General features: G+C 42.1%; 1 protein-coding gene across 1 annotated transcript in view; it reads right to left on the bottom strand.

The window, feature by feature from the left end:
* Positions 1-801: 801 nt before the first annotated feature.
* RSPO3 (R-spondin 3) overlaps positions 802-26,212 on the bottom strand; it is a 57,677-nt gene continuing 32,266 nt past the window's right edge. Inside the window, exons 3-5 of the mRNA XM_056488821.1 lie at positions 24,920-25,066; positions 22,401-22,598; positions 802-1,846 (exon numbers count right to left, since the gene is read on the bottom strand). Coding sequence (XP_056344796.1) covers positions 1,653-1,846; positions 22,401-22,598; positions 24,920-25,066 — 539 coding nt within the window. The 3' untranslated portion in view covers positions 802-1,652. The remainder of the gene's footprint in view (positions 1,847-22,400; positions 22,599-24,919; positions 25,067-26,212) is intronic.

Below are 26,212 nucleotides of genomic sequence, written 5' to 3'. Positions count from 1 at the left end.
ATGCATAAAATCAGGGAGTGGTTACAGAAAGCTTTAATTAATTCTCATGAATGTAGGAGGCAAACTGTGGAAGCCTTAAACACCATGTGGTTAGACTACTGCATCTACATGTATCATTAGAGACAAAGCTCTTACAAAGCAAGATGTAGGAGACCTTCCTACATTGCTGTCTGGGTGATTAGGATATTCCTTGGAAAGTCCCTGAGGCCTGTCACTCAGGTGTTCTCAGCCTGAGAGACAGGCTTCAGTGTTGGACAGGGTCTTTTTAAAGGTCAAGCTCACTGTGAGAAACAGAAATAGTGAACAGGGAGGGGAACTGACTCCTGCCACCTGTTCTAGTCCACACTCCACAGTGAGTGGGCTGCTACCCCCGTGACAGCTGTCATTGGGAAAACATGGCAACAAAACACATATTGTGAGGTATGCTGGTTCCTCAAGATGTTTCTGTAAAGGGTAGGTCCTCTTCTGAGCAGCAACTCAATGTGTAGCATAACCTGTGTTTCACTGATGGGCCACTAGCCTCTAACATATGGTACCACAGGACTTGGTTTGTCCTCTGAGCAGTGGAGATTTTCACTTCTGCTATGTCAGAGAGAAGAACCAGAATAGAAATTTACATAAAATTAGACAGAAGTTTGTTATTTGTATATATCTTTAAATTTAAGTTTGTGGATACCCTTTTTACTAGATGCAGAGTTTGGGTGTAAGTTGTGTCCTCTTTTGTCTGTGAAGCTATGAATTTATTCCCTTCCCCAACAGAAAAAGTGACACCATCACTATGAAAAACACATACTTACATGATCTATTTTTCTGGTTTTTATTAACTCAACGTTGTCTCCTACAAATACGATTTGTCATTCACCAGAAGATTTGAAATGTAGACTTAAGTTACACATAGGTATAAAAAGCATAAACCAGCACACAGTACCACTGTTTAGACCAGAAAACATTGTGTTGTCCACAGATAAGAGCATTATTCAAGCTCAGCTCAGTTTCCTTCTGCCTCAGGGATTCAGTCTTCAAAGCTGCAGATGCTTCTGCTTCTTATCCCTCAGCAGCTGAAGCCCTGCTGGCTTTCTCCTGATGTTTCTCACCCATGTCTGGAGCATGGACTGGGAAAACACAGGGCAATCCCATCCTGCTCCACCAGAGATTGTAAAACCTTGGGCTCCTACTGGCTCTTCAGAAATGTTTTCCTCCTTCTCTTAATTATGTACAATATATGAAGGGATACGATTTTCGTCTTTGATTTAGACATATCTCTTGCCTCATACTTAAACAATAACTTGAAAAATATTTTACAAAGAAAAAGAACATTGTTCATCTGAATGTCATTCATTATTATATTGCTATATTTTATACCCTATTATTAATATATACAAAATTTCTTAATTGCCTTTTACAGATGCATGGAAGCATATAATATAACAGTTTTAAAGTATCCCATCTTTAGATTTTTTTTCCTTGGCTCATGTCAATCTCTTTAATAAACTATGGTTGCTTGGAGAATATAGGAAGTATTTGGAATGTTGTTTAAAGTTTAATAATAACTGGTAGCATTGTCCATTTGCAGCCTGAATGGTTGGAACACCTGTCAGGGCGATCTGGTAGAGATAGCAGCATCATAAGACTTAAACAATCATGGAGGGCCATTAATGTGCAGTGTCAACAGGTGCCAGGTCCTGTTCTTTGTTTGGGGCTTTCCTTTTCTTCGGCTGCGTTTTGTTGTTGTTTTCCCTCTGTTCTCGGTTTTGTCTTCGGGCTGCTCGCCCTTTGCTTTCCTGTCTTGTCTCCTTGCTTTCATCTTTGTTGGATTTTTTTCTTTTCTCCTCCCTATTTTTTTTCCCTGAAAAAAAAAAAATGATGGCACATTAGAAGATTTGCTCAGACTATTGCAATTTCAGAGTTCCTCACTTTGCCATAATCTGTGAAACCAGCCCTGGATTAGCACCTCCCATTAGGAGCTGGACACTAGTATTAGTATTTGGGAATGTCTGATCACCACACCCACATTCTAGGGGATTCTTGGCATTGCAGCATGAATCCCATGACAAAGTGTCTGCTCCAGCACAGGTATGTGATGGTCTTCAGATTAAAATGTGTCTCAGATCAAACTCTAGACCATTGTCACAAAATTTGATATTCAACTACTTTATTGCTTTAAATAAGGTAAGATGTTGGGGGACTTGTTGCTGCTACAGACCTCTCCAATAAAGCATCCTATCCCCTTAGGAGCATTAAAACTTTGTATATTGGCTCTGGAGATGATATAAAAGAATGCATTTATGCTTGCACGTGAGGAAGAAATTATTTTTGCTTAGTGTGGTGCACTGGAACAGGCTGCCCACAGAAGCTGTGGATATCATCACTGGAATTGTTCAAGGTCAGGCTGGATGAGGTTCTGAGCAACCTGATCTAGTGAAAGATGTCGATACCCATGGCACAGATGATCTTCAAAGATCCCTTTCAACCAAAACATTTCTGTGATTCTGTGATTCTATTTTTTCTATTAACTTTACAAACCAGTACAGGAATGACATTGGCTGAACTCATAAGTACACACAAACCTAAAACGGATTAGATTTTTTGTCTATGTAGAACTACTGAGCAGTGGAGCTGAAATTCACCTGTAGTTAGATGAATCCTAGTGATATCTTCAAAGGCAACCTCTCTGGAGACTTTCCTGATAGAATGCCATACTGAACTGTATGCCTTCTTACATGGAGAAATTTCTGGATAAGAATTGAAAAACATCTGGCTAAACTCTCTTTATGATAACCCAATAATGATATTAGTGAAAGTAATCTATCCTTCTTTGTTACAGAGAGAATACCATTTGTTTTTAAATTTTAACAGAGATAATACAGGCTTTCCTGCACTGTTCTAGGGGGAGTTACACACACCTGGCAGTAGCTCTTCCTGTTGGGGGTGTTAAATTTTTTGTCAATTTTGCCCACTCCTGTCTCAAAACCAAAGATAGCTCACTGAGCTCTGTGGGAGTATGTCACAATGAGAGAGTAGGTGCAGGGGAAGTGACTTTGTTCTGAGAACAGATAACCATCCAAGGACGTGCAGGGTGCAGGTCAGATAAAGGGATAGTGGTTCAGAAGAGGTGAAGAGAATGCAGAAAGCAAGGAGCAAGACCAAGATCTGAGAATATGCTGTATCTTCTTGTGTAGCTCTATGGGAATGTTTTACAGCTTCTCCATTCTTTACCACCACTGCCTGAGAGCAAGGGAAGGTTTAAATACACACATTAAGTCAAGCAGGGACCAATATCTGCCTTTATAATTTGTTGTTTTTGAAACAGTAAAACTTTAAATGTAAAATGACCCCTTAAATTTCAGGGAACCGGTCAGAGATTACCTGAATATACACCCACATACCTGCAGTTTGTAAATGCCATCTAAGATGTGCAGAGGTGAGCAGGGGAGACCTGCAGAACTGGTGTGGGAGGCTCAGGAACAGCTACCACCACTGGGAGAACTGAGAGACCTCCATGCAGAAATAAGGCTGCGTCTTACCCAGCTGTAATGCTGTCTCTTACTAATGGATAAATGACAGTATGGGATTTCATTCCAGTGGTTTGTAAATACTGTTGGCCCAAGATGAAATGTTATTTGAATGGAAACTGTCCAGACATTCAGTGTTTGACATTACTCACTTGGTGATTAGCCAAAATCATTCAGCTGTGACTTCCCAGCCACAGTTCTTTAAGTTTGTTGGAATAACATGTAATGGGTTCCCATTCAGTCATGGACCAGGATATATGTATTTATATGTGTGTGGATATGCTAAGAATAAGATATCTTTGTCTAGCTAGTGACTAATCTACGCACAGCTTTACTGTTTTTGTTTTAATCAGACTGGTATCTTTACAAATGACAAGGAAAACTGATCTCTGAAAAATACTTAAAACTGAGTCCTAATTCTCTTCTACTCAGAGGACAGCTAGTTTGGAGTCCTCTGTGCAGTTTTGTACATGATTTAATGTTGCCACCTCCATTCTGCTGCAATTTGTGCAAAGATCTGCCCTCTAGACCTACACTGTTATGGCAAAGCAATATAGCATAGAAGGATCATCTTTGCTGGTTTAGTTCCTTTCACTATTATTTTTAAAAATGGGAATTTTTATATGACAGTGTAATGTTACTCCTACTCAGTCCACGTTTCAGTTTAGACCCAAGAAAAGATTCTACCAGCAGTTCTCTGCTACCATTGGTATATCTGGGGCCCCATTCTTGTGTCATCACCCTCTTGCTCATATCCCTTCTCTCTTCTTCCCAGAGATTTATTCCTGAACATTTTTCCTTTTCTTCTACTTGCTGAAATGGACTTCATAGCAGCACATTTAACTGGGTGCCGGATGTTGTGGAAATTAATTGGAAATTTGGGAATTTGGCTATCTGTGAAATGAAAAGTGCAAAAATGATATGGGCCATTATGTTTACAAGTTCGTCTCTGAATAAGAGATGGCCTTTCAGTTCTTAAAGAGAGCTTGTAAAAAAAGACAAAGAATGATTCTTTATATGGGCAGATAGTGATAGGACAAGGTGGAGAGGTTTTAAGCTAAAAGAGAAGAGACTAAGATTAGATGTTAGGAGGAAATTCTTTACTGTGAGGTTGGCACGACTGAAATGGGTTGTCCAGAGAAACTTTGGATGGCCCATCCCTGGAGGTGTTTGTGGCCAGTATGGAAGGGGCTTGGAGCAGCCTGGTCTTGTGGAAGGTGTTCCTGCCCACGGCAGGGGTGCTGAGTTCAAGGGTTTAAGGCCCCTTCCAGCCCAAACCATTCTGTATTTCTATGACCTACTTTGCCTCTGAAGAGGATGACAAGTGCATTATTGGCACTGGAACTCAGCGAAGAACTAAACGATGCAATAGCATGACCTGGAGGAATACATTCTCCGGAATTTCAATTTCATTTATGGAGAATGTTCCTGTTAGAAAGTTCTCCCGGGCCGAAGCCTGTAGCGTTTTGTAGCACTGTGGCTGTGTGTCTGTCCGTCTGTCGCTGCCTGTCCCCGGGCCGAGCTGCAGTGCCGGCGCCGCCCGCGCGGGGGCGCCGCGGTTCCGCTGCTCCCGCAGCCGCAGGTTCCCTTCTGCCTTCGCTTCTCCCTTCTCCTTTCCCTTCTCCCTTCCCTTCTCCCTTCGCTTCTCCCTTCCCTCCTCCCTTCGCTTCTGCCTTCTCCTTTTCCTTCTCCCTTCTTTCCCTTCTCCCTTCCCTTCTCCCTTCCCTTCTCCCTTCGCTTCTCCCTTCGCTTCTCCCTTCTCTTCTCCCTTCTTTCCCTTCTCCCTTCGCTTCTCCCTTCGCTTCTGCCTTCGCTTCTGCCTTCGCTTCTGCCTTCTCCTTTTCCTTCTCCCTTCTTTCCCTTCTCCCTTCCCATCTCCCTTCCCTTCTCCCTTCGCTTCTGCCTTATCCTTTTCCTTCTCCCTTCTTTCCCTTCTCCCTTCCCTTCTCCCTTCGCTTCTCCCTTCCCTCCTCCCTTCGCTTCTCCCTTCTTCGCTTCTCCCTTCTTCGCTTCTCCCTTCCCTTCTCCCTTCCCGTCTGCCGTCCATTCTCCCTTCGCTTCTCCCTTCGCTTCTCCCTTCCCTTCTCCCTTCCCTTCTCCTTTCCCTTCTCCGGTCGTGTCCTAAAGTTCCCGCCCGTGCCCTTCCTGCTGCTGTACCGCCTGTCTTTGCTTTATTTTGCCTGCGGTGAACATTCCCGATGGGTCACGGATTTCTTACTACGATACACTAACGTTACTAAAGTTTATTTCTTCTTATAGATTCAATACCACCGTTCCAAATAATAATAAAAAAATAGGATAAGCATATTTAGACAGGACATAAAACATTTTCCAATGGTGTTTTGCTTATGAAGACAATATATATAATATCAGAGAAGTATTCATGAGAATCTGTCTCTGATATTATATATTGCAACTATTGTGTTATGAATGTATAATACTTGCAATATATATGCAATAAAGTAATTAATTGGTTTTAAAATAGCTTTTATGTTGGAACTAAAGCTTTGTACAGACAACTGTACTGGAATAATTGATCTGTGGGCACTGTGAGTTCTCTGGTACACAGGAGATACCTTGCTGCTTCTAATAATAGCAGATTTCTATATTGATGGAAATCTAGAGACTTGCTATAATTTCGAGAAGTGCAGTAGTTCAAATTAAATGCAGACATGAAATTAGTTAGGATAACAATATCATTACATGTCTAATCAGATGCAAGGTGGTGAGTTCTTGTTAAAATATTTTATAGCCCCAGGGTCAAAGAAACTCCTTTGTCTGCATTTATGCAATCCATGTCTGAATACATCTATTTAAACAAGCCAGGGTATTTCAGAGAAGCCTTTGCATTATCTCATCAGATGTGGTATTTCCACTAGATCTATGGCTGTGTTTTATGGATTAAAGGAAGGAAGCATTGGCCATGACTTGGGAGGCCTTGGTACTCAAAAGCACTGTATTACAGACAGTTACTCAGAAAATCGTGGCTGACATGGACTAACTACCATAGGTGACAGATTTCTTGTGCTTTAATCATTGTCACTTAGTCCCATCTATTGTATTCAGCTGTAATTGTCACAGGGGGCTTGGGTGCTGAAATCCCAAAACACCACAGGAAGCCATAAAATCTGATTCTGCAAACTGCTTCACTTTGATGGGGGGTGAAGTATTGCAGGGTAGGCCTCATGGAAATCCCAGAGGGATGAGAATCTGGTATCAGAGGTTTGTGTTGACTGTATTTCTTTCATCACTCCCATGAAGACATTTACCATGGGAGAGCAAAAGGAGCAGGAGGAGTCATGGAGCTGCTCCTGCCGGGATGGCAGGCACTGATGTAACTCTGGAAGGGTCCTGCTGCTCCTGCTGTCACCACGGGCCACAGATCCTCCCCACTACACTGTAATAAGCTGAAGAGCTGCAATAGGAGGCCACAAGCCACTGCTGTACCGTGCCACAGTGTTCTTTCACACCCCCACAGCCTTGTCTGACTCTTGGCGCTTTCCTGGCTGCTGGAGCCTTGTCAGCCCTGTGCCCCCAATCCCTCTGTACCCCGAGGTACAGGGACAAAACCTAAAGGTTAAGTGCCAGCACACTGTGTTCCTCTCCTTCCCACCTGTCCACACCCTTCTCAGACGCATTTTTAGTCCTCTCACACTAAAAGTCTGTCGCACTTTCCTCATGATGTGGCCTGGACAGCAACAGTGTGACGCAAACAAACCATGCTGAGCAAAGAAACCAGGGAGACAAGCATGCCCCAGGCTCTGAACTCCCTTCCTCTAGCTCTGTCAACAATACAGTCATGCCATATTATGCAAATGAGCAGATCATTCTCATTTTCAAGAAAAGTGACACATTTTTTTTCTGGAACATAGCCTGTAGCATGTACTCACACTACTTGCCAAGATAACAATCCTCCAAACCCCCGACTGCCCAGTGATGCAATGGACTTTCTCCTTTCATTCCCAAGCCACAAGTGGCTGATTCATCTGCTATGTCTTTTTGAAGTTTAAACAGCATAACTGCATGACTTTTTTCACAGCGGTCTTTTTTTTTTTTTTTTTTTTTTTTTCCTTCCCTCCCTCCTTCCCCGTAGCTGTTGTGGGCCTGTTTTATAATCACTAGATTTTCAGGTAACCAGAGTGTGAGGGTCAACAACTTCTGGACAATCTAGTTGCTACAGGACTTAGTGACTTAGTGCATTTCCTGGCCTGCCTCACTGCTGACTGAAGATGTTCCAAATGCTGAAGAGAATATAGGTAAAAATTTTAACAGAGCTCAGGTCCAGAGACATTCAAGGAGCAAGGCCAAACCTCTCTTCTCCTGCTGTTGAGAAGCATGGAGATAGTCTGCCTGGTTTCCATACCAGTCCAGATGGATACAGATCTCAAGGCACACATCATATCCATAGTTCTATGTGGTGATTTTAGATAATCCAAGATATCTGGACAAGCTCAAAAAGTGGGCCCATGGGAATCTCCTGAGGTTTAACAAGACCAAGTACAAGGTGCTGTACCTGGGTCGGGACAACTCGCAGTGTCGGTCCAGGCTGGGGGGTGAACAGGTGGAGAGCAGCCCTGTGAGAAGGACTCACTGTGGGGGTGCTGATGGATGGCTGGACATGACCCAGCAATGTGCTCCTGCAGCTCAGAAAGCCAATGGTGTCCTGGATTGCATCCAAAGCAGCATGGCCAGCAGGGCAAGGGAGGGGATTCTGCCCCTCCCCTCTTGTGAGATCCCACCTGGAACACTGCATCCAGCTCTGGGTTCCCAAGTACAGGAAGGACACTGACTTTTTGGAGCAAGTCCAGTGGAGGGACACCAGGATGATTAGAGGGATGGATCCCCTCTCCTATGAGGAAAGACTGAGAGAATTGGGATTGTTCAGCCTGGAAAAGAGAAGGCTTTGGTGTGACCTAATTGTGGCCTTACAGTACCTAAAGGGGCTTTTGACAAAGAAAGGTAGTGACAGGATAAGGAAGAATGTCTTTAAAATGAAAGACAGTAGGTTTAGATTAGATCTTAGGAAGAAATTCTAGAAGCGGTTGCCCAGAGAAACTGTAGCTGCCCCAGTCCTGGAAATGTTCAAGACCAGATTGGATAGAGCTTCAAAAAATGTGGTCTAGTGGAAGGTGTCCCTGCCCATGCAGGGGGTTGGAATTAGATGATCTTTAAGGCCTATTCTAATCCAAACAATCCTGTGATTCTGTGATGATGCTGTACCTCAAAAGCTACTGATACTTATGTTTGAACAACTGTGTTATGGGACTTGGTGAGTAACTTGTATTTAAGCGCCCTATCTCTTCTTAAGAGTGGAAATACTTCTCTAGATGCAGATTTAAATGTCTTTGTATGAGAGTCCTCAAGGTTTATTTTCCCCTGAAAATAGGATCTGGACTACTAGATTGCATTCACTTGAAAAATGCTCTTATTTACATTGTGTGTGTTAGCTTGTCCTTGCAAGAACAGTGCTGAAAGAAACACATTAGCAGGAATGAGAATGTTGTTTCCAAATACAGAAATAGCTCAGGCCTGCACCACAGTCGTTTGCAAAAAGCAGGGAGAGAGGAACGGGAGGAGGCTGAACAGATTAGTTACACCAAGACAGGAGATGTTGGGCTTTTCACTGGTGTAGGAGATAAGGAAAAAGTTGTATCCTGTTAGGTGTATGGAAAGTCAGGAGAAATAATATCTTCAGTGGATGGCTGGGAAATGACACTTCTATACTCATGAGCTCATAAGCAAGGCTTATGGAAAGCCCCTGGCTTGTGATGACCTCTTGCAATAGAAACTGGTTGGATGTGCCTTTCCTGTGCCATAGAAAAGATATTGCCAGTGCCTGAAAATAGAATATCCTCCAGACAAAGAAGCAGCCAGAGAAGGAGGATTCCTATAATGAGTTCTGTTTGCTGTTTGTGGAGACATTTACTGCTGCCTCTTCAAACAAGCACTTGTGGGGATTTATTCCCTTCATGCTTGTCTGTTGGGACTAAGGGAATTTGTTAGCAGCCTTGTTTTAATCAGGACTAATGTGCTAACACCAATTTTGTAATTACATTACAGTTTTCATCTTATAAGAACCCACAGCTTATAAAGTCTGAACACAGCTTCCAAAGACAGGATAGTAATGGCAATTTAGCAGACCAGAAAATCACTCCTCATTCTTTAGGGCTGGAAGGGACATGGACCATGCTGGTATTTAGGAAACTGGTATTTTCTTCCTTTGAGACTTTTAATGGTGACTTCTGATCGGGATTGGGTTTTTATAGGTCTCCTAAAAGAGGCAAAAGGTCCATGAGTGTCCAAACCCACTTGATAGGCCTCTTTTAAGACTAGGAGAGTCAGGAACCAGTACAAAGATAGGGAGTAATGGTGGTTGGTACCAAAAACCCTTACCCTGTTGTTAGAGCATCAGAGTATTGGGAGAAATCTCTAATAGCTTGTTTTCCTTTTAGACACCAATAATCTGAGCCCTCCAATTAGTTTGGATTGAGGTAATAAATATAGTACTTTTTAAAGACTTATTTCAGCTGGTGCAGGCTTTAGAACAAACCAGAAATAAAAATGTGATGCTGTATTATGTCAGAGCTGCATGTTTAGTCTGCTGCTCTAGAAATAATCAAGAAAAGTTATACATGATAAGAGACAGATGCTAGTGCCTCAGCAGACATTTAAACTCTTTCTAGTACAATTCTAAAATGGAGAAAACCCCCAGAGAAACTTGAGTACTCAAATTTGTGCTTGGTGTGCTCTGAAGGGAGGGATGTGAGAAAAGGTGTTTTCCTTGGCTTTACTTAAACTGATTGCCTCAATGGAACCTGGTGATTCAGATGATACTTGTATGACCCCAGTGTCTGGGTGCATCCTGAGAAATGCCTTTTTCCATTACTAGCCATGGCTCAGAGCTGGGCTATACTGGTGATTGAATGCAGATTTTGGAGGCATTTTGCAAGTGCTAACTCCAGCAGCTCCTGCCCTGCTACTGCACACCAGGACCAGGACCTGGACATCTTCCACCATTTCATTTGTTGGTATAGGTGCACCTATACCCTCCCCCTGGAGTTCCCTCCTTACATCTTCTTCAGTTTTCTGATATTCCAGGAAGGTAAAGGAAGATGAGGAGTCAACAGGATGCACCTCTGGCCCCTCTCGGCACGGTTCACTTGTCCCCTCCACTCTGAGCATCATTTGTTTGCATTTCTGCCTGGGGTGACACCTGTGCTGACAGGTACACAGGAGTCCCTGAGCACCCCAGGCCAGCTGGACAGCTGGATCAACCTGTCAGCAGCAGGTAGCTTAGAGGGGGACAGCAGCTCCTGATGGATCCTCTCAGCAAAACCACCAGCACAGAAGCAGGCTGTTATTACCTAAATTCACCAGAGGCCTGATTCTGACCTCTGTGTTGCACTTGCTCAAACACACAGAGGTCACCAAGGTTGGTGTTTGGTGTAATTGAAGGGAGAATTTGCTTTCAAGGATACTTGTCAAATCAAGGTGTTGAAAATTGACTGTCTCTTTCTGTTTTGTGTCTCCAGTGTGTGTGTACTATTTCAGCTGTCCAAAGCATTGATCCTCCCCTTTCTAAGTAGTGCTGATATTTCCAAATGCAATTTCACCTTGATTAAAATTACAGGTCTAAATTTCATATGGGTGACATGAGATTTAACTTAGACCATCTCTATATGTTTCTGAAGGATTTTTCTTACCTATTGAGAGAATACTTGTCAGTTTACCAGCTGGAAAGAAGCTTATGGAAAAGGACATTGGGATCACCAAGACTCTTGGCCTGCCTCTGACAAAGACTCAGAGAATTTTTATGCCAAAAGGATTCAGAATTTAGCCCAAGGAAGCTTGGGAATATTGGACCAAGTTGCCAAAGGGATCTCAGGTTCTCAGGCTGTTGAGTTTTGTCAGCCTGCTGGGTGGGTTGCCAGAGGCCAACCCAATGGACAAGCTGGAAGGATACCAGTCAGAAAACTAACACTAAGGCAAGGTTGTTTCAAAGCCCTGCCTACTTTCAACTGGGACTTCACTGAAATCAGCAAGTTTCTGGGAAATGTGATGACTTTGGTAATCTGGTATTTTCTGTTTCTTTGGAAAATCAACGCCTATAAAATATTAAAAAAAATATTTCCAAGTAGGAGTCATGGTGGATATGCACGGAAGGAACTAGAATGCAAATATTTTAACATTGCCCATAATTCTTCAATTTAACATGAATCACAGATAGAAATTGTCCATGTGAATTTTATCCAGGCTGTCTTGCCTTCTTTTATATTTTTTTCTTCCCCAAGAATGTGATAAGTTTATTCTTTTTAAATTCCTCTGAGGATGAGCTGTGCATTTAGAGCTTTTTGTAGTAACACAGCTTTGCACACACTGAAGTGAGCAGCCAGCTTTATGAGTAGCTGGATGTGGAATGTGAAGAATGATTTTGCCATGTGACAGTGCATCACTGGAGCCCACTTAGGATCCTTCACAAACTGACTGCCATGCTCGTGAGGCAAGGTCCAAAGGCTGGGGGCAGCCCCCACTGAGATGGGAATGCAGCCTCTATGACAGAGCACCCCAAGTGCTAGGGAAGGTCTGCAAGCCCTGATCCACCTCCACCAGGAGACCTGCCCTGTGTCCTGTCTCACACACAGATCCTGCCAGCAGTGCACAGTGGCCATTCAGCACAGTTTGCATGTTTTATTTTTCTACTTGGTTGGTGCCTTAAGAGCATTACACAGTGCTGGTAAATGGTAACACCCCCAGGTGTTCCTGTGGTGTGTGTGCAGCCCATACAGCAGGGCTGCTTACAGGAGATGAACTGTTGGAATGCAAGAAAGGTTCTAAAGAACCTGATGCAAAAGTGATATTTTCAGTACAATGATGTATTGTAACAAGTCAGGCTCCTCTCTAGCCTCTCTTGGAAAAATTGAGACTATGGGGATCAGCAGCATCTCTCTCCAGCTGCCTCCTGCCTCCAGATGAAGAAGCCCACTGTAGAATAGCCACCAATTATGTTCATGCTTCTCTTTCAAACTGAGTAACTAATCATTTTCTTGCCTGCTCCAAGAACTTCTGCTTTAGCCAAAAGCAGAAACTGCTCACTGTTTCTACAGATTTGAGCACCACCTGCTTTTGTTAGAAACTCCTTTGTCACTCTTTTATAAGACCTGAGACCAGCCCTGTAGCCACTGAACCAAATAATATTTTGCAAGGGCCTGGAATGGCATGCTCAGAAACAGTTTACAGACAGTGTAATACAGAAGTGTAGAAATCTCAGGGCAAGAAAACAGCAAATAGCTGGTGCACACATACTGCAAGATACTAAAGTGCATGATGCTTTGTCCAAAGGATTCAGAATAAATAGAGTCTTACTCCAACCTCAATCAGAAGCTCTAAGAAGTTACTTTAAATTGTTCTTGTACTTTTGAAAATGTTACCCAAGATGTCTGTATGTCCAGGAATTTAATTTATGTGCTGTGAAAGAGTTTCTTTCAGATAGAAACCAGAGATTCCATCAGCCTTAAGAATTCACAGGTATTCACAGAGACAAGACTCCTCCATCTCCATGTTACATCTTCCATTGTGTCACATTTAAACTTGAGAGATTTATGCATCATAGCTTTAGTTTAATTTAAGAACACTGTGGAAAAAAAAAATCTAGCAACAAAAAATAAACTGTGCCCAGGAATGCAATCCTTTGTCTCAATGACAAATACTTTTTTTCTTTAAAATATCATCTTTATATAACTTTCTCAGGTTCCACAAGTTTAAAACAGAGATAAGAGTTCCTCAATTTTGGTGCTTTAGACTCTGTGGATAAAACCCACTACTGCAGCAAATCAGAACTGTCGAAGCGTGCAGAGAGTCCTCCTTATTTCAATTAATCTTTTGAAGGACCAAATGTTCTACTTCAACTAGAGAGCTCAGAATCCTTTTCTACAGAATTATTGTTTCCATGCTCATGCTTAAAGGTAGTAGGGGCTGGATCACCCACTGGCATTCCCCACCACCACCCCATATCCGTACAAGAAATAAAGTCAGTTCCTCTGGATTTAAACTAAATCCTCCTGGTTTAGCAATGCACATTTCTGCTTAGGCAATAAACATCTGTCATCTGCCATTCATTAATATTAATTATAAATGGTCACTAGCTCACAGGATCCAAGTCCACCAGCTGAGATTTTTCCAACTTTGACCTTGTTAGGGTTTGTATAAAAAGTGTTCAGAAGGGTTCTTCGAAGCTCGAAGCCAGCAATAAGTGCAATTTGCAGAGTACAGCATTTAGATTATGCACTTAGAAAAAGGGCAGTCACAAGGGGTGATGGGGAGTCGGGGAGGGAGGGGAGGAGGGACTACAGAGCCTGAAATGGAACTCCTTTAAATGCTTAAGAGTTTTAGACCTTTCTGCATGCTAACGACAGGGAGAGGCATTGTCCATAATGAAACCAGCCCATCCATTAAACATTACTGTAAATGAAAGGTTGCATGAATTAATGGTTGTTCATCTCATGTTTCAGGAATGTAGCTGTGTTTCATGTCTGAAGCCTGTTTTCCTTTTAAATGGAGTTCTTCAGATGACAAATGAGAGAGAATTTCAGAAAGCAAATGGGCAGAAGTAAATACACGCTCAAGAACAAAGCAGAGACATAACTGTGGCTGTAAATCTTTGCACTGGGGCTACTGTTTGCTGTAGATATTGGGGTAGATTATGTTAGAATTGAGAAATTTCATTACTGGGTCATTTTGCTTGTAAAACAAAACAACAATAGAAAATCCCCACAGTTAATTGTCAAATTCTGACCTTAATGTCAGCCGTATACATTTCACTCATGGAGTACCAGTTAATTCTTTCGCTACCATTTTGAATTTCAAGGAACTGAAAACAGAAGATTTAGAAACTGCTTTTTCTGAATCTTGCATGGCCACCACATTTTCAAATGAAGAATGTTGGGTTTTTTCGTCCAATAATTTTTTTGTCAAAATAATATTTGTTTGCATCTGTCCTTAAGCAGACCAAGGGCTACATCAGGTGTCAGAGCTGGCAGGGAGAGTGAGCTGGGAAGAGACAATGAGACTGGGGATGCAGAGACCTGGGTGGGGAAGAACAAACAGAGCTGCCTGGGTGGGGAAGAACAGGCAAATATCCAGAGAGATGAGGAGAAACATCGGCCAAAAAAGTGCTCCTTTGTTTTCACTTTGTTACAAAGGAATGCTGAAAATCCCTGCATTATGGTTAGATCCACAGCACTCTGAAGTCAATGGGATTTCAGTGGGTCTTGGATCAGGCCCTTTAAAATGAGGGCAGCTGTAACACAATAATGAATGAGTGCCATGCTGCCCGTGATTGCAGTGTTATAACAGCATTGCTATACATGGAAGTGTTCCATAGCCCAGGATTTAGCTGATTAAACAGTGCTGGACGTGTCGCCATTAGACTTGAAACATCCACAGCCAGATTTACTCTGTAGCTCACATACCCCAAATGTTTTGCATTCTTGGACTAAATTTGATAGATGCGCTATCAAACTTCTCTCTTGCATTTGTTCCTCTTTCCAGGACACTCAGGTCAAAATAGTGAGGGTTTAGGTCTCCAGGTGGTGAGAGCCAGGTGGGCCCTCTTCCTAGCAGCCAGGTCCCTTCACATTTACTTCGTAGCAATATTGCCCAAAAGTGAGAAAACAGTTTGATGTGGGGTCTGCTAAAGCATTAACAGAAAGAAGTTGTAGCAGTATCCCACTGTGGCAGACATCCTGGAAGAGCCTCCTTTCCTCTTCCAGCAGTGACAAACTTGCTCAGAAAGAGCTCCTTACATCGCTAGGAGTCAGGGAAAGGGCTTTAGAAGCATTAGCTGTGAGTTGAGGTAGATGACCAGCATGGGGAGAAGGATGGATATGTGAGGATGTTCTGGCAGGGGAAGGAAGGGATGAGGTGTAGGAGAGAAGACACTGCTCTTTTGCACGTGGGCTCTGCCCGCAGCACTGAGAGGGAGAGTAGTCACAGATCCCTGTGAGCCTCTCCCTGAAACAATGGGAAGTCGCTGAAGGTGAAGGTGCCATGAATAAGCTGTGCCACAGTTGTTCCCATCTGGAGCTGTGCCAGGGAGGAAGATCAGAGACTGGGCAGACTCCTGCATGTCTGCATAACATAACTGGGGGGTTGTTTAAGGACTCTGTTTGCCCTGCCCTCTTCCCCAGTCATATCTGCCATGGAGGGAGCAGCCCCAGCTGGTTTGGTGGCAAGCCAGAAGGTGGACCTGGACTTTGTGGGCAAGGAGCAGAGCTCTGCCTGCTTTTCTTTCACAGAATAGACACAGATGTGGATTTCACTCTCTGAAGCTGGAGCTTTCAATCCCAAATTTGTATTCAAGATGGAAGAGTTCAGGCAGGTGCTGGAAATTTAGTGCTCAATGAATACCTGATGGATACTTTGGAAGGGGGAAGAAGAAGGGTTATTGAGAGGCTTGTATTCCCTTCAGCTTTTCCTACAAAGCTCAGGCATCGAAAATACAGTCAGCTAGCCAATTCTGGAGCACAAGGAGGCACCAAAAGGGAAGATCAGAAGAGAAAAAGAGCTGATTTCTATCCCTTATTTGGTTTAGTGATCTGAGGAGGACAGCTCTCACATTGTTCACATTTTAATGAAAGAATGCAATCAGCTTTTTTCTAATTCACTTCTCTTACAAGAACAATTGACCACATACTTCTGTCTCAGCTTTGACACAATTCCTGTTAATATGAGGTTGATGCTTTTTATCATCAGCATGCCCAGCACTTTTTTTATAGCATGCTCCAGAGGACCTCAGGGCATCTGAGTCATGTCCCCACTGCTCCCTGGCTCCCCAGGACAAGGAAGAGGCAGAAGGTGGCAAGAGAGGAGCTAGCAGTAGGAAAGGAGAACATCTTCCAAGAGAGAGTGTCTGCCCAGCATCCTGTGGGGCTTAAACTAATTTTGATATCTGAGGGCACAACCATCTTCACTTAACTGTTCATCAAGATGCATATTATTCAGAGATCACAGCAGTGCACGTGTGCAGAGGATGTGAATTCATGTGTAGTACCACAAATACAGAATCACACAGCATGGACGTACTATCTGCTTGTGTGGTTCATGTGTGTCTGTCAGAACTGGGAGGTTTGATGAGAAGTTAATGTTCACAGTAGCACAAACAAAATAACTTGTAGAGGAATGAAACATTGCTAGCAATTAGTTCAGATTTTAATGCCTCCATTTGCAGGTAGTAACTTAGTAAAACTTTCAAAACTATCTATGATCAAATCTTGAAGATGATACAAGGTTAAAAATAGCTTTATCCAGCCTTTTCAGCCCTTGATTTCTACTCAGTACAACCTCTACTATGAGCTATTTTCAATTCACAAATAACTTGATTAATTTTTTTCTTATTTTTCCCCCTGAAACTTATTCCCCCAGATCTCTTCTGTAGGTTGTGCCCATGTTTGCCTGCCAGTGGCAGTGGCAGCCAGGTGCTGACAGTGCTCTGCCTCGCTTGGGGTATCCCCAGGATGCCATTTCCCTTGGTGCTGCAACTAGTGGATTCCCAGTCTCAGCAGCCCTACTATTGGAGGCTGGAAATGTGTTAAAGTTAAAGAGTCAAAACCCTTGCAAGGAAAGGAAATGAGAAGCCCTCTTGGCAGCAACAAACGGAAAATAAACAACCAAACTCTTCACAAGACAGATTCCTCAATTATAGTAACTCAGGCTCACAAAGGCCAGAGTTAGGACTCATTGGCATATGCAGTATGTAAACAGAGGGATGCAGTAATTAGCTTTGTGTTCATTTTGAGGTTTCAGAAGCCCTGTGACCTGCCATGGAGTAGGGTCATTAACCATAACCACACTAGTGACCTTCACACAGGACACTCCATCTCTCAGAGTTCCACGAGCAAACTGTGCACTGGGATGTCTCCCCAGCTCACGTGCTCCAGCCCTCTTGTTCTAAATGCCACTGAGCTATATATGAGCGAGAGGATGTGACTTGTGGAATGGTCTGTGATAGGAATATCTTACTTTCCCACATAGTCATGCTTAGGACTTAAATGTGATTAAGTAAAAGTAGTCAATACCAGAAATATCTAAATTGTTGCCCAATTTTTAATTATTGTTTTTGATCTGAAAAATATTTGTTTAAAAATAGTGCTATGAGGAATTGCTGAAGTGGTGTGGGCCTCCATTGCCTTGGGAAGAGGTTTTATCTTTGAAGTATGGAGTGTATAGAGACCCACTATTCATTTGAACAAGATGGTGTACAGCCATTACTACACATTTATCAGCACAACAAAACACTGCTCTAACCTGATTTGCCAAGACTAGATAAAATTAGTATTGGACATGAGTATTTTTCAAGCCCAATTTTTGTTTTACTGTGGCTGACCTGTAGTTCCCCTGAAATACACTCATCCTGCTTGGAGTCCCTCCTCACACCACAGCCAATTGAAGACTTTTTCTGACATGATCTGCTTAAGGTGTTTGGAAGAATTATGTGGACATATAAGAAGTGGAAGAAGTAGTACAAAAAAACAACAGAAATGAGCTGAGTCTCAGTTCTCTAGGCTATTTAATGAAACCTGCAGTTTTATATTCACATGTATGCTGTACAGTATAGAAATTAAATTATTTTAATTTATTTACCCAAAATTTATATGCTTCCTCATTAAAACTCCTTAGCAACAAATCCTGTTCCCTTAGTTCACTTCTGTTCACCAGTCTGCATCTAGAATTCAGCTCCTCACCTCAAAGGCATTTCTCTTTCTCTTATTCCTGCTGTAAACTTAAAAAAACCCCATGGCATAGTATCTCTATTCTCATTAGAGCTTAAAGCCCTCGTTAGAGCTTTAACTGACAAGCTACCTCACCTCCAGGGGGTTGTAGTCTTTTGGATTTTGACTAAAATTATCCTTCTTCCTCTCATAAGATTATCCTGTTTTCACACTGTACAAGGTGACAATTGCTACATTCCACAGTGAAAAAGAAACATGCTATTCTATGTTCACCCTCCCATGTCTTCATGTCAAATGCTTGAAATCCTGCCTGTCAGGAACAGGAACTTTATTTTGTCTGTTTTCGCACAGAATGGGACACAGCTAAATTATTATTCCTTCTGTCCTCTGAACATCTAAACACCACCAGCATGCAAAAATTCAATATAAGAATGAGAAACAATTGAAATGTATTTATTTCCTTACAATAATGCAGCTGTGTAATCAATGTAATCTGTTTACTGGCTTGGATAATACCCAGATTTCTAAAGTGTCTCCCTTGTTCATGACTAATACTAATTTTGGTGAGTGCTTTTATTCTCTTCAAACTGGTCAAAACATATTCTCTGAAAATACTTGAAATTGTCAGATATCTGGGGGAGCTTAGCTGGGACTCAACAGAAAGTCATATGGTGAATATTCTCTTCTTGGCAGAATTAGTCATGAAAACATGCAATTCTTTCCCCACAAATACTTTTGTACGCAGAATATCAGAATTTCAGAATATTTGTCTTTCTTCCAGTAAAAGTCAATCTCATACATTTCCTGACAGCAGTCCAAAGGGACTTGTGTTAGGCCAGAGCACATCTATTAAGGCAGAGAAATAATATTGATGGATAATAAGCAGTGTTTGGGGAGCTCTGAAAGTTTTGCTTTTCCAGTACATTTATTTGCCATTTGCCATTAATGGCCATGGCTACAGGAAACACGTGTCTCAATTTTTATCTGTCAGCAAAGGGTAGGAGCCAAGAACGTGTTAATTGTGGGAAGGTAAGAGTTGCAATACGCTGCACTGGGTGAACAAAACAAAAAGTGTGAGGGAAAAAAAGGAAGAAGAAAAAACTGGAATTAATATCATATAATCATGCAGACTAAAAAGAACACACCATCATGGGATTAAGAGAGGAGAATGGTGAAATAAATTACAGTGAGGTTTGGATGGGACTGAGCTACAAAAGGAGCCTGAATGTGTAACACATGGGAATTACCATGTCAGATCACACTGGGATCAACTAATTTAGTGCTAAAATAAGTTAAAAGAACCTTTTAGGCTAATTGAGCCTAAAATTTTTATCTTCACTATTCCCATTTGTTTGCATCTATTCTGAAAATATTAGCATCCTCTCACAGTAAAGCACCATTGCACAGCCAGTAAGGGAAAAAAAGGTTGCAAGACATCTCATCAGCTTCGATGACACACCAGCAGATGGAAACAAACAGAGAAGAAAAGGCCTCTTCATCTGCTTTATCTCACTTTGTGTAGCTGTTCCAGAGCCGTGTCCTTGCTGCTGTGCGATAGCAGAGCCTTCGCTGAGTAACATCCTGTCGCTGACCTCAACGTCTTCTGCAAAGTCATTGAGGCATCTGTGACGAGCACACCCCGTCATCATGTGGTCTTTGCCCTAAATCCCTCAGCCACAGACATCCATCCAACATGGAAATGGCTGAGAGTGACCGAGCTGACCCTTTCTCCATGGTCGTGGAGAGAAGATTAGCAGCACTGCTGGTCACTGCTGGGTCTGCTGCAGCACTTCAAAAGCCAGTGCCATGGAAGTTCAACTCTAAAGCAGTGCCTGAGCAGCCACAAGGAGTTGTACAACACAAAAGACCCTTTTCAATATTTCTCAACAGTAAATATGAACTTCCTGACTTTCCCTTTCCTTTCAAGTGTTTCTGTTGTCACCTCCATCTGCACTCACTTACAGGGCACAGCTAGCCTTAAGAACAGAGCCTGGCTCTCTTTCTTGGGCAATTATTCTATTGTTCAAAGGGGAATAGAAGTTTCTTTTTGTGTAATAAGGGACAGTTGCAGTAGGGAAGATATGTTGCCTGGAGATCAAGTTGGAAAGCATTGTTTCCCCATTTCAGTAGGAATAGAAGGAAATCTTTTAGCTTAATTCTTACCTTCCTAATTTGTTACCATAATTCATCCCTTGAAACTCTTTTAGCCTGATGTTTCATATGTGATATTCCTCAGTTTTATTAAGAATTATCTTTCTTTAAAAAAAAAAAAAAAAAATAAGTTCATCTCCCTGAAACGATGAATGTGAATGGAAAGACTTCTGTGAATACTAAGAAGGCGAATGTCAGAACAAAAAAAAAAACCCATGGGTCTCAGACACAGGCATATAAATCCCAAGGGCACAGACAGAGCGGGAATATAGGTTCCTCTTTTGAAGGAATTATCTACTGAGCATAAAACAGGCTGGAATACAGACTGGAACTTGCTAAAAAGAAGGAAAAATGCCCACCTTTATGCATATTGCAGAAAAGATGGAAAGAAGGAAAGAGAAAGATTCATGATTGTGAACAAATTCTTGCAGTGCACAGTATTTTTCAAGTATAGTTTGGCTCAAATCCCATAAAATAAGAATGGATAGCAAAATACGTGAGCAGTTTCTTCTAAAGTTCTTATTACACAGGAACAGCAGGCATTTCTCAGACAGAAATGCCTTGTCCAATCTGAAGTGTTTGCCAAATTGCTATAAGCAAACACACAATATCATCGCCTCAAAAAAACCCAGTTTCATAGTCCAAAATTACAATTCAGTCCTATATTTTTATCTCTGTCAAGATTAGGCTTTGGTAGGGAAAGTGTTACAGTGGGCTAATGAGAGGCTGTTTCAAGTTGTGCCACTGTGTAGGAACAGAAGCAAGCACAGACATTTTGAACATAGAAATCTATATTACTAAAGGGAATCTGTAAATAGGTTGTCTTGACTGTGACCTTGACACAGGTACACCTCTCTACCCATTCAGGATACTGCCTGACACAAGAAAGAGCAGGTGATATTGATATCTACTCCCTATAGATCAGTAGATATACCCAGTTTTTGGGTGAGGAGGAGTCACCTGTAGCTATCTGGTCCATAAGATCCTCCTTCTAACCATAGAATCACAGAAAATACACTGAGTTGGAAGGGACCCTCAAGGATTATCAAGTCCAACTCCTGGCCTTGAGCAAGACACCCCAAGAGTCACATCATGTGTCTGAGAGCATTGTCCAAATGCTTCTTGAGCTGTGTCAGGCTTGGTGCTGTCCCACTTCCCTGGGGAGCCTGCTCCAGTGCCCAACAACCCTCTGAGGGAAGAATCTTTTCCTAATATCCAAACTGAACCTCTCCTGATGCAACTTCAGGCCAATCCCTTTTGTCCTGGCACTGGTCACCACAGAGAAAAATCAATGTCTGTCCCTTCCCTTCACAAGGAAGTTGTAGACAGCAAGGGGAATGTCCCCTCAATCTCCCCTTCTCCAGGCTGAACACACCAAGTGACCTCAGCTCCTCATATGACTTTCCCTCAAGGGCCTTCACCATCTTTGTGGTGCTCATTTGGACTCTCTCTAATAACATTATTTCCCTTCTCACGAGGTACATCCCCAGGGAATGAGCCAACCTTCAGAAGGGTTACAAGATCCAAGCCCCTTGAGCATTTCCATAAGTCATCTGCAGCAACCCTGGCCATTTACAATAGTTAACATCTTACTTGTAGGGAAGCATGAAACAGGAATTGGTTTGGAGGAATCCCTCTATTGAAGTATGAAACTTGGCTGCCTGATACCCAATACATAACACCCACCACAACATGTTTTATGATGGATCATTTTGTTCTGAGTACTACAGTGCAACTTTTCATCTTGGCAACTCTTGCAGCAGACAGAATTGGGAGACAAAGTGCCTTCCCTTCCAGCCCACCCTGTCCTTTCTAGATCACACAAAGCACATTATTTGAGCGGTGCTAGGATTTTATTTACTCCAGGCAAAGGCACAATTTTCTCTGGCCCAAAAAGCACCACATTAATGGCAGCTTTGGTGAAGCCTGAAACTGAGGCCTAAGAATTCAGGTGTAAATTTTTAAACAAACACGATATGAATCTCATATTATGATGATGATAACTTGGTACCTTTTCCTTCCTTCTGACATCTCTTTCTTTGTACAATACATTTTCTGCTCTCGGTTGTAGCTGGGCAAGGATTTCCCCTTGCTGATGGATGCTGTACGATCTCTCTGACCCTTACTTCATTTCCTCTTTTGAAACCACAAGTTTTTCCTTTCTTCATGCAAGGGCTCCATGGACTCCACTCACTAGTTTCACAGTGCACTGCAATAAACATAGAACAAACTGAGCCTGACCAATATATTTTTGTATACAGAATACATATGGGACATTATTTTCATTCAACATCAGCCAAAAGGGGTTAAAAACGAATGGAATTAATCAGTAGTGAGTTGCAGCAATGAATTGGACTGTTGAGGATATACAGCACAAAATAAGTCAGTTACTATCTTCTACTCACTGTTTTGTAATTCCATTCCTGAAACAAGGCAGTAACAGCACAACTGATCTCAAAAATGATATCAGTTACTGGGGTTTGTTCTGACTTTGCTTTAGTTTGATGGAGGTGTAAATCCTTTTAGCCTCTGTGGAATGAACTTTAGTCATGCCTGTGTGAAAGGTGAGTGAAGTCATTGGGTCAAGCTACTGTAGCTTGTCTCAAAGATGGAAATTTGGAGATTGATAGTTATAAAGGACCAACTAATACCAAAAGATGTTACATTAGAAGTGTAATTAGAAGTGTCTGGCCATCTAAAGAGCCATCATCTATTGCATACACAAGCTGGAAACAGGCAAAGCAGAGGGAAATTTGGGTCAGTGTGAGGTTTCAAGCTTTTCAGAATGGTGTAGGTTACCCTTTCTAAACCAGAGTAATGTGAATGTGCATCCTATACTATTTGGAAGCCAGAAGGTGTGTCATTTCACACTTGTCCAAAGAGTGTAAATAAAAATTGGAATTAACTTTGGAAAGTTAGCAATATGTTTTTAATAGCTATCCTTCTTTTATTCCATCTCACTATCTTTCTCTTGCAAAAAGAAAGGAAATATATATATTTACTTGAAGTCCAACTGCATGCTTAAGATTACAAGTCACCAATGAAAAAGGAAAGGCTTCTAGTCCCTCTATAAGGAGGAATTAGTGAGTCAACATTTTTCCAGATCCAGATTTTACTTCTGAATTTTCTGAAACCTAGAAATACAACTGACTTCAGGCAATCTCTGAGCCTTCCTCCAGTGGATCGTCATGTGGGTCATTTTTTTCATGTTACACTGGAGCTCTTTTGTTAAAATAATTGGCTTTCACGTGCACGAAAAGGTTCCTTTTTTACTCCATAGCTTTAAATGGCTTTTCCTCTCTGAGGCTGACTCATTGTTAAAGCAGCTGAGTCTACAGCAGTTGGAAACAGCCATCAAGAAACAAAAATGATCCCTTGAATTTCTTTCAAAGATGAAAATTCACCTGAATTAGTATATATTTGAGAAGGAAAATGCCAAACTAGTGCAAATTATTTTTATTCCTGCATTACTTCCCCTCCAAAACACTTGATGCCAGGGAGAGCTATGTGCATGATAGTTTGGGGAAGATTTTGGGGAAGATTTCCATCATGGCCAGACTGTGTCCATGTGCTCCCAGGCTGCTGGTGGCTGAAAGAGTTTTATTTACCATGTTCACTGCATCTCACAGCCCTCAGCCATCACAATTCACAACCAAGGTACTAAAATAAGCTGAACCCTGCCACAGCTTGAGTGTTCCCGTGGTGGGGGATGCTAACTGCAGCTGCTCACAGGCAAACACATCACTTGTTCTCCTTTCATTTGGAGGGATGGCAGAGCATTGGAGCAGACAGTTAGGTGTGGTGGCCTCTGAAAATTGTCCTTGTGTGAATAATTGGAGCTTTTGAGTCAGAGGCTGAAGATACAAAAGCAGGTCTCTTCTCCACAGCCAGTGAGTCACTATGACGTCAATCTCACTCCTTCAGGGTCAGTGACACCCTATTTGGTGTTTTATTTTAATTCTCATTTTCTGAAGTCAGGTGATTATTCACATATACCATTTTGGAGATTGGAGAGTTTTTAGGGGAGATGTTTCCTTAATATATTAGTTTCTAGCCTTCACCTTTGAAAAGGTAAGCTTCAAAATGTTGTTGCATGCATGCTCTGAAGGCTCTGGTAGTACAAGGGAGCTAAAGTAAAGCCATTAGTATTTTAATCTTTTTTAAACTACATGTGGGATCTGACTCAGAGTTTTTGAAACTATGGTATTAGTGGTGCTGCATAACCCTGTAACTGAGCAAGAGATGTATATCTTGCTACCTCAGAGCAGACCTATCAGGCTATCCTTCCTCTGGCAGAATTGCCCTTAACATCAAGGCTGTGTTTGTGGGACACAACCAAGTTTGTGCCTCTTGTGAAGTGGCAGACTCGGGAAATACCTTGACTTTTTTGTGCTGGGGAATATATCTTATTATGAATAACATTTTAATTTTAAGTTGCACTTCCCTGGTGTTGTAACTGATCATGCCTTCCTTAGATCCCACTTAGATTCCCTCTGAGAACACGAGACAGGACATGGGGAGCAGACTCACCAACACTAGTGCACTCCATCGTGTGGTTGTTGGCTTCCAGCCCATCAGGGCACTTTTCAAGGCACTTTCCACTGAATAAGTAAAACCCACTTTTACACTTTGTGCAGAAGTTTCTGGTGAAGCAGGTATCACAGTCAGCTTTACATTCTGAAATGCAAACAGTAAACAACAGTTGTTGCTCTTTGCCATGAACTACCGTGGGTTCTCTCACATGTACCAGAACCACACAATTCTAGCAATGTCAGATAATCCTCAAAGGAAGCAGATTATGGTAGGTCTTCTTCCTGGCCAGTATACATGGTGAGGCCAACCACAAGTGACCCTGGCATGGGTGAGAATTTAGAGGGGATGGCCTGATGCTGAACAGCCTCACACTCCTATTCTTCTTGGAGACCTATGCAAATGGCAGGCAGAGCACAGCACATGAGAATCACACTGTGCTGTTTATGCCCTACACTGGCACCACACAGGTACTAGTTAACCCCATGGGACAAAAGTACTGGGTTGGCTCCACACTACTTGTCTCCAGGAGATAAAAAATATTCATCCAAGAGAAAAACAATATGACAGAATTTAGAATCTGCTTAGGAGTGGTTTTGATCAACATATCTTTCTTATTCTTTAAATGGTTCCCTGATGTTCAATCAGATGTTCTATAGTACTTAGTGTATTCCCTATATGACTACCCAAATTGGCATTGTTGATATATTTCCCAGTTCTCAGAAATTTTAAAGACAAATGCATAAAACCTTATGTATGGCACGGCTCATGTTTGATATGCAAGGCCACACACTGCTAAAAAGTGAGCAAATACTTTGCAGTGTCAAGTTACCCTGTAAGACTTTACTCTGGGGTCCATTCATTAAATAACTTTTATTACCAGGTAAAGACTGGGAGAGTTTCTTGGCCATTGCTCTTATGTTTTTATATCACCTATGGGATTAAAAACAGTGAATTCAACCACAAAAAGAGGAGTGGGGAGGACATTGCGATCTTTTCCAGTTCATTTATGGTTCAAAAATCCATAGTGGGGTCAAAATGTTGCCTGAGCAGTAAAGAATAGATTTGGCTTCTCTGTCGCTCAGCCCAGAGACAACACAAATCAATAAATTCCCCCAAATCAGGCTGAAACCTGGCCAGCTGAAGCCTGTCCAGCTTCTACAGGCATTCAGAGGACTACAATGAGCATGAGACAGGTTATAAAGAGACCAGGGCAAATCCCACCTCCAAGAATGCCACCTGCCATGTTCTCTCCTTATTGCAGGGGTCAGGCAGGTAAGGGCAGTGGGTTAA

The sequence above is a fragment of the Oenanthe melanoleuca genome, chromosome 3, assembly GCF_029582105.1.
Source record: "Oenanthe melanoleuca isolate GR-GAL-2019-014 chromosome 3, OMel1.0, whole genome shotgun sequence".
In the NCBI taxonomy this organism is placed as follows: domain Eukaryota; kingdom Metazoa; phylum Chordata; class Aves; order Passeriformes; family Muscicapidae; genus Oenanthe; species Oenanthe melanoleuca.
The sequence above is the reverse complement of the archived record's forward strand: the minus strand, read 5'-3'. Positions and strand labels throughout refer to the sequence as shown.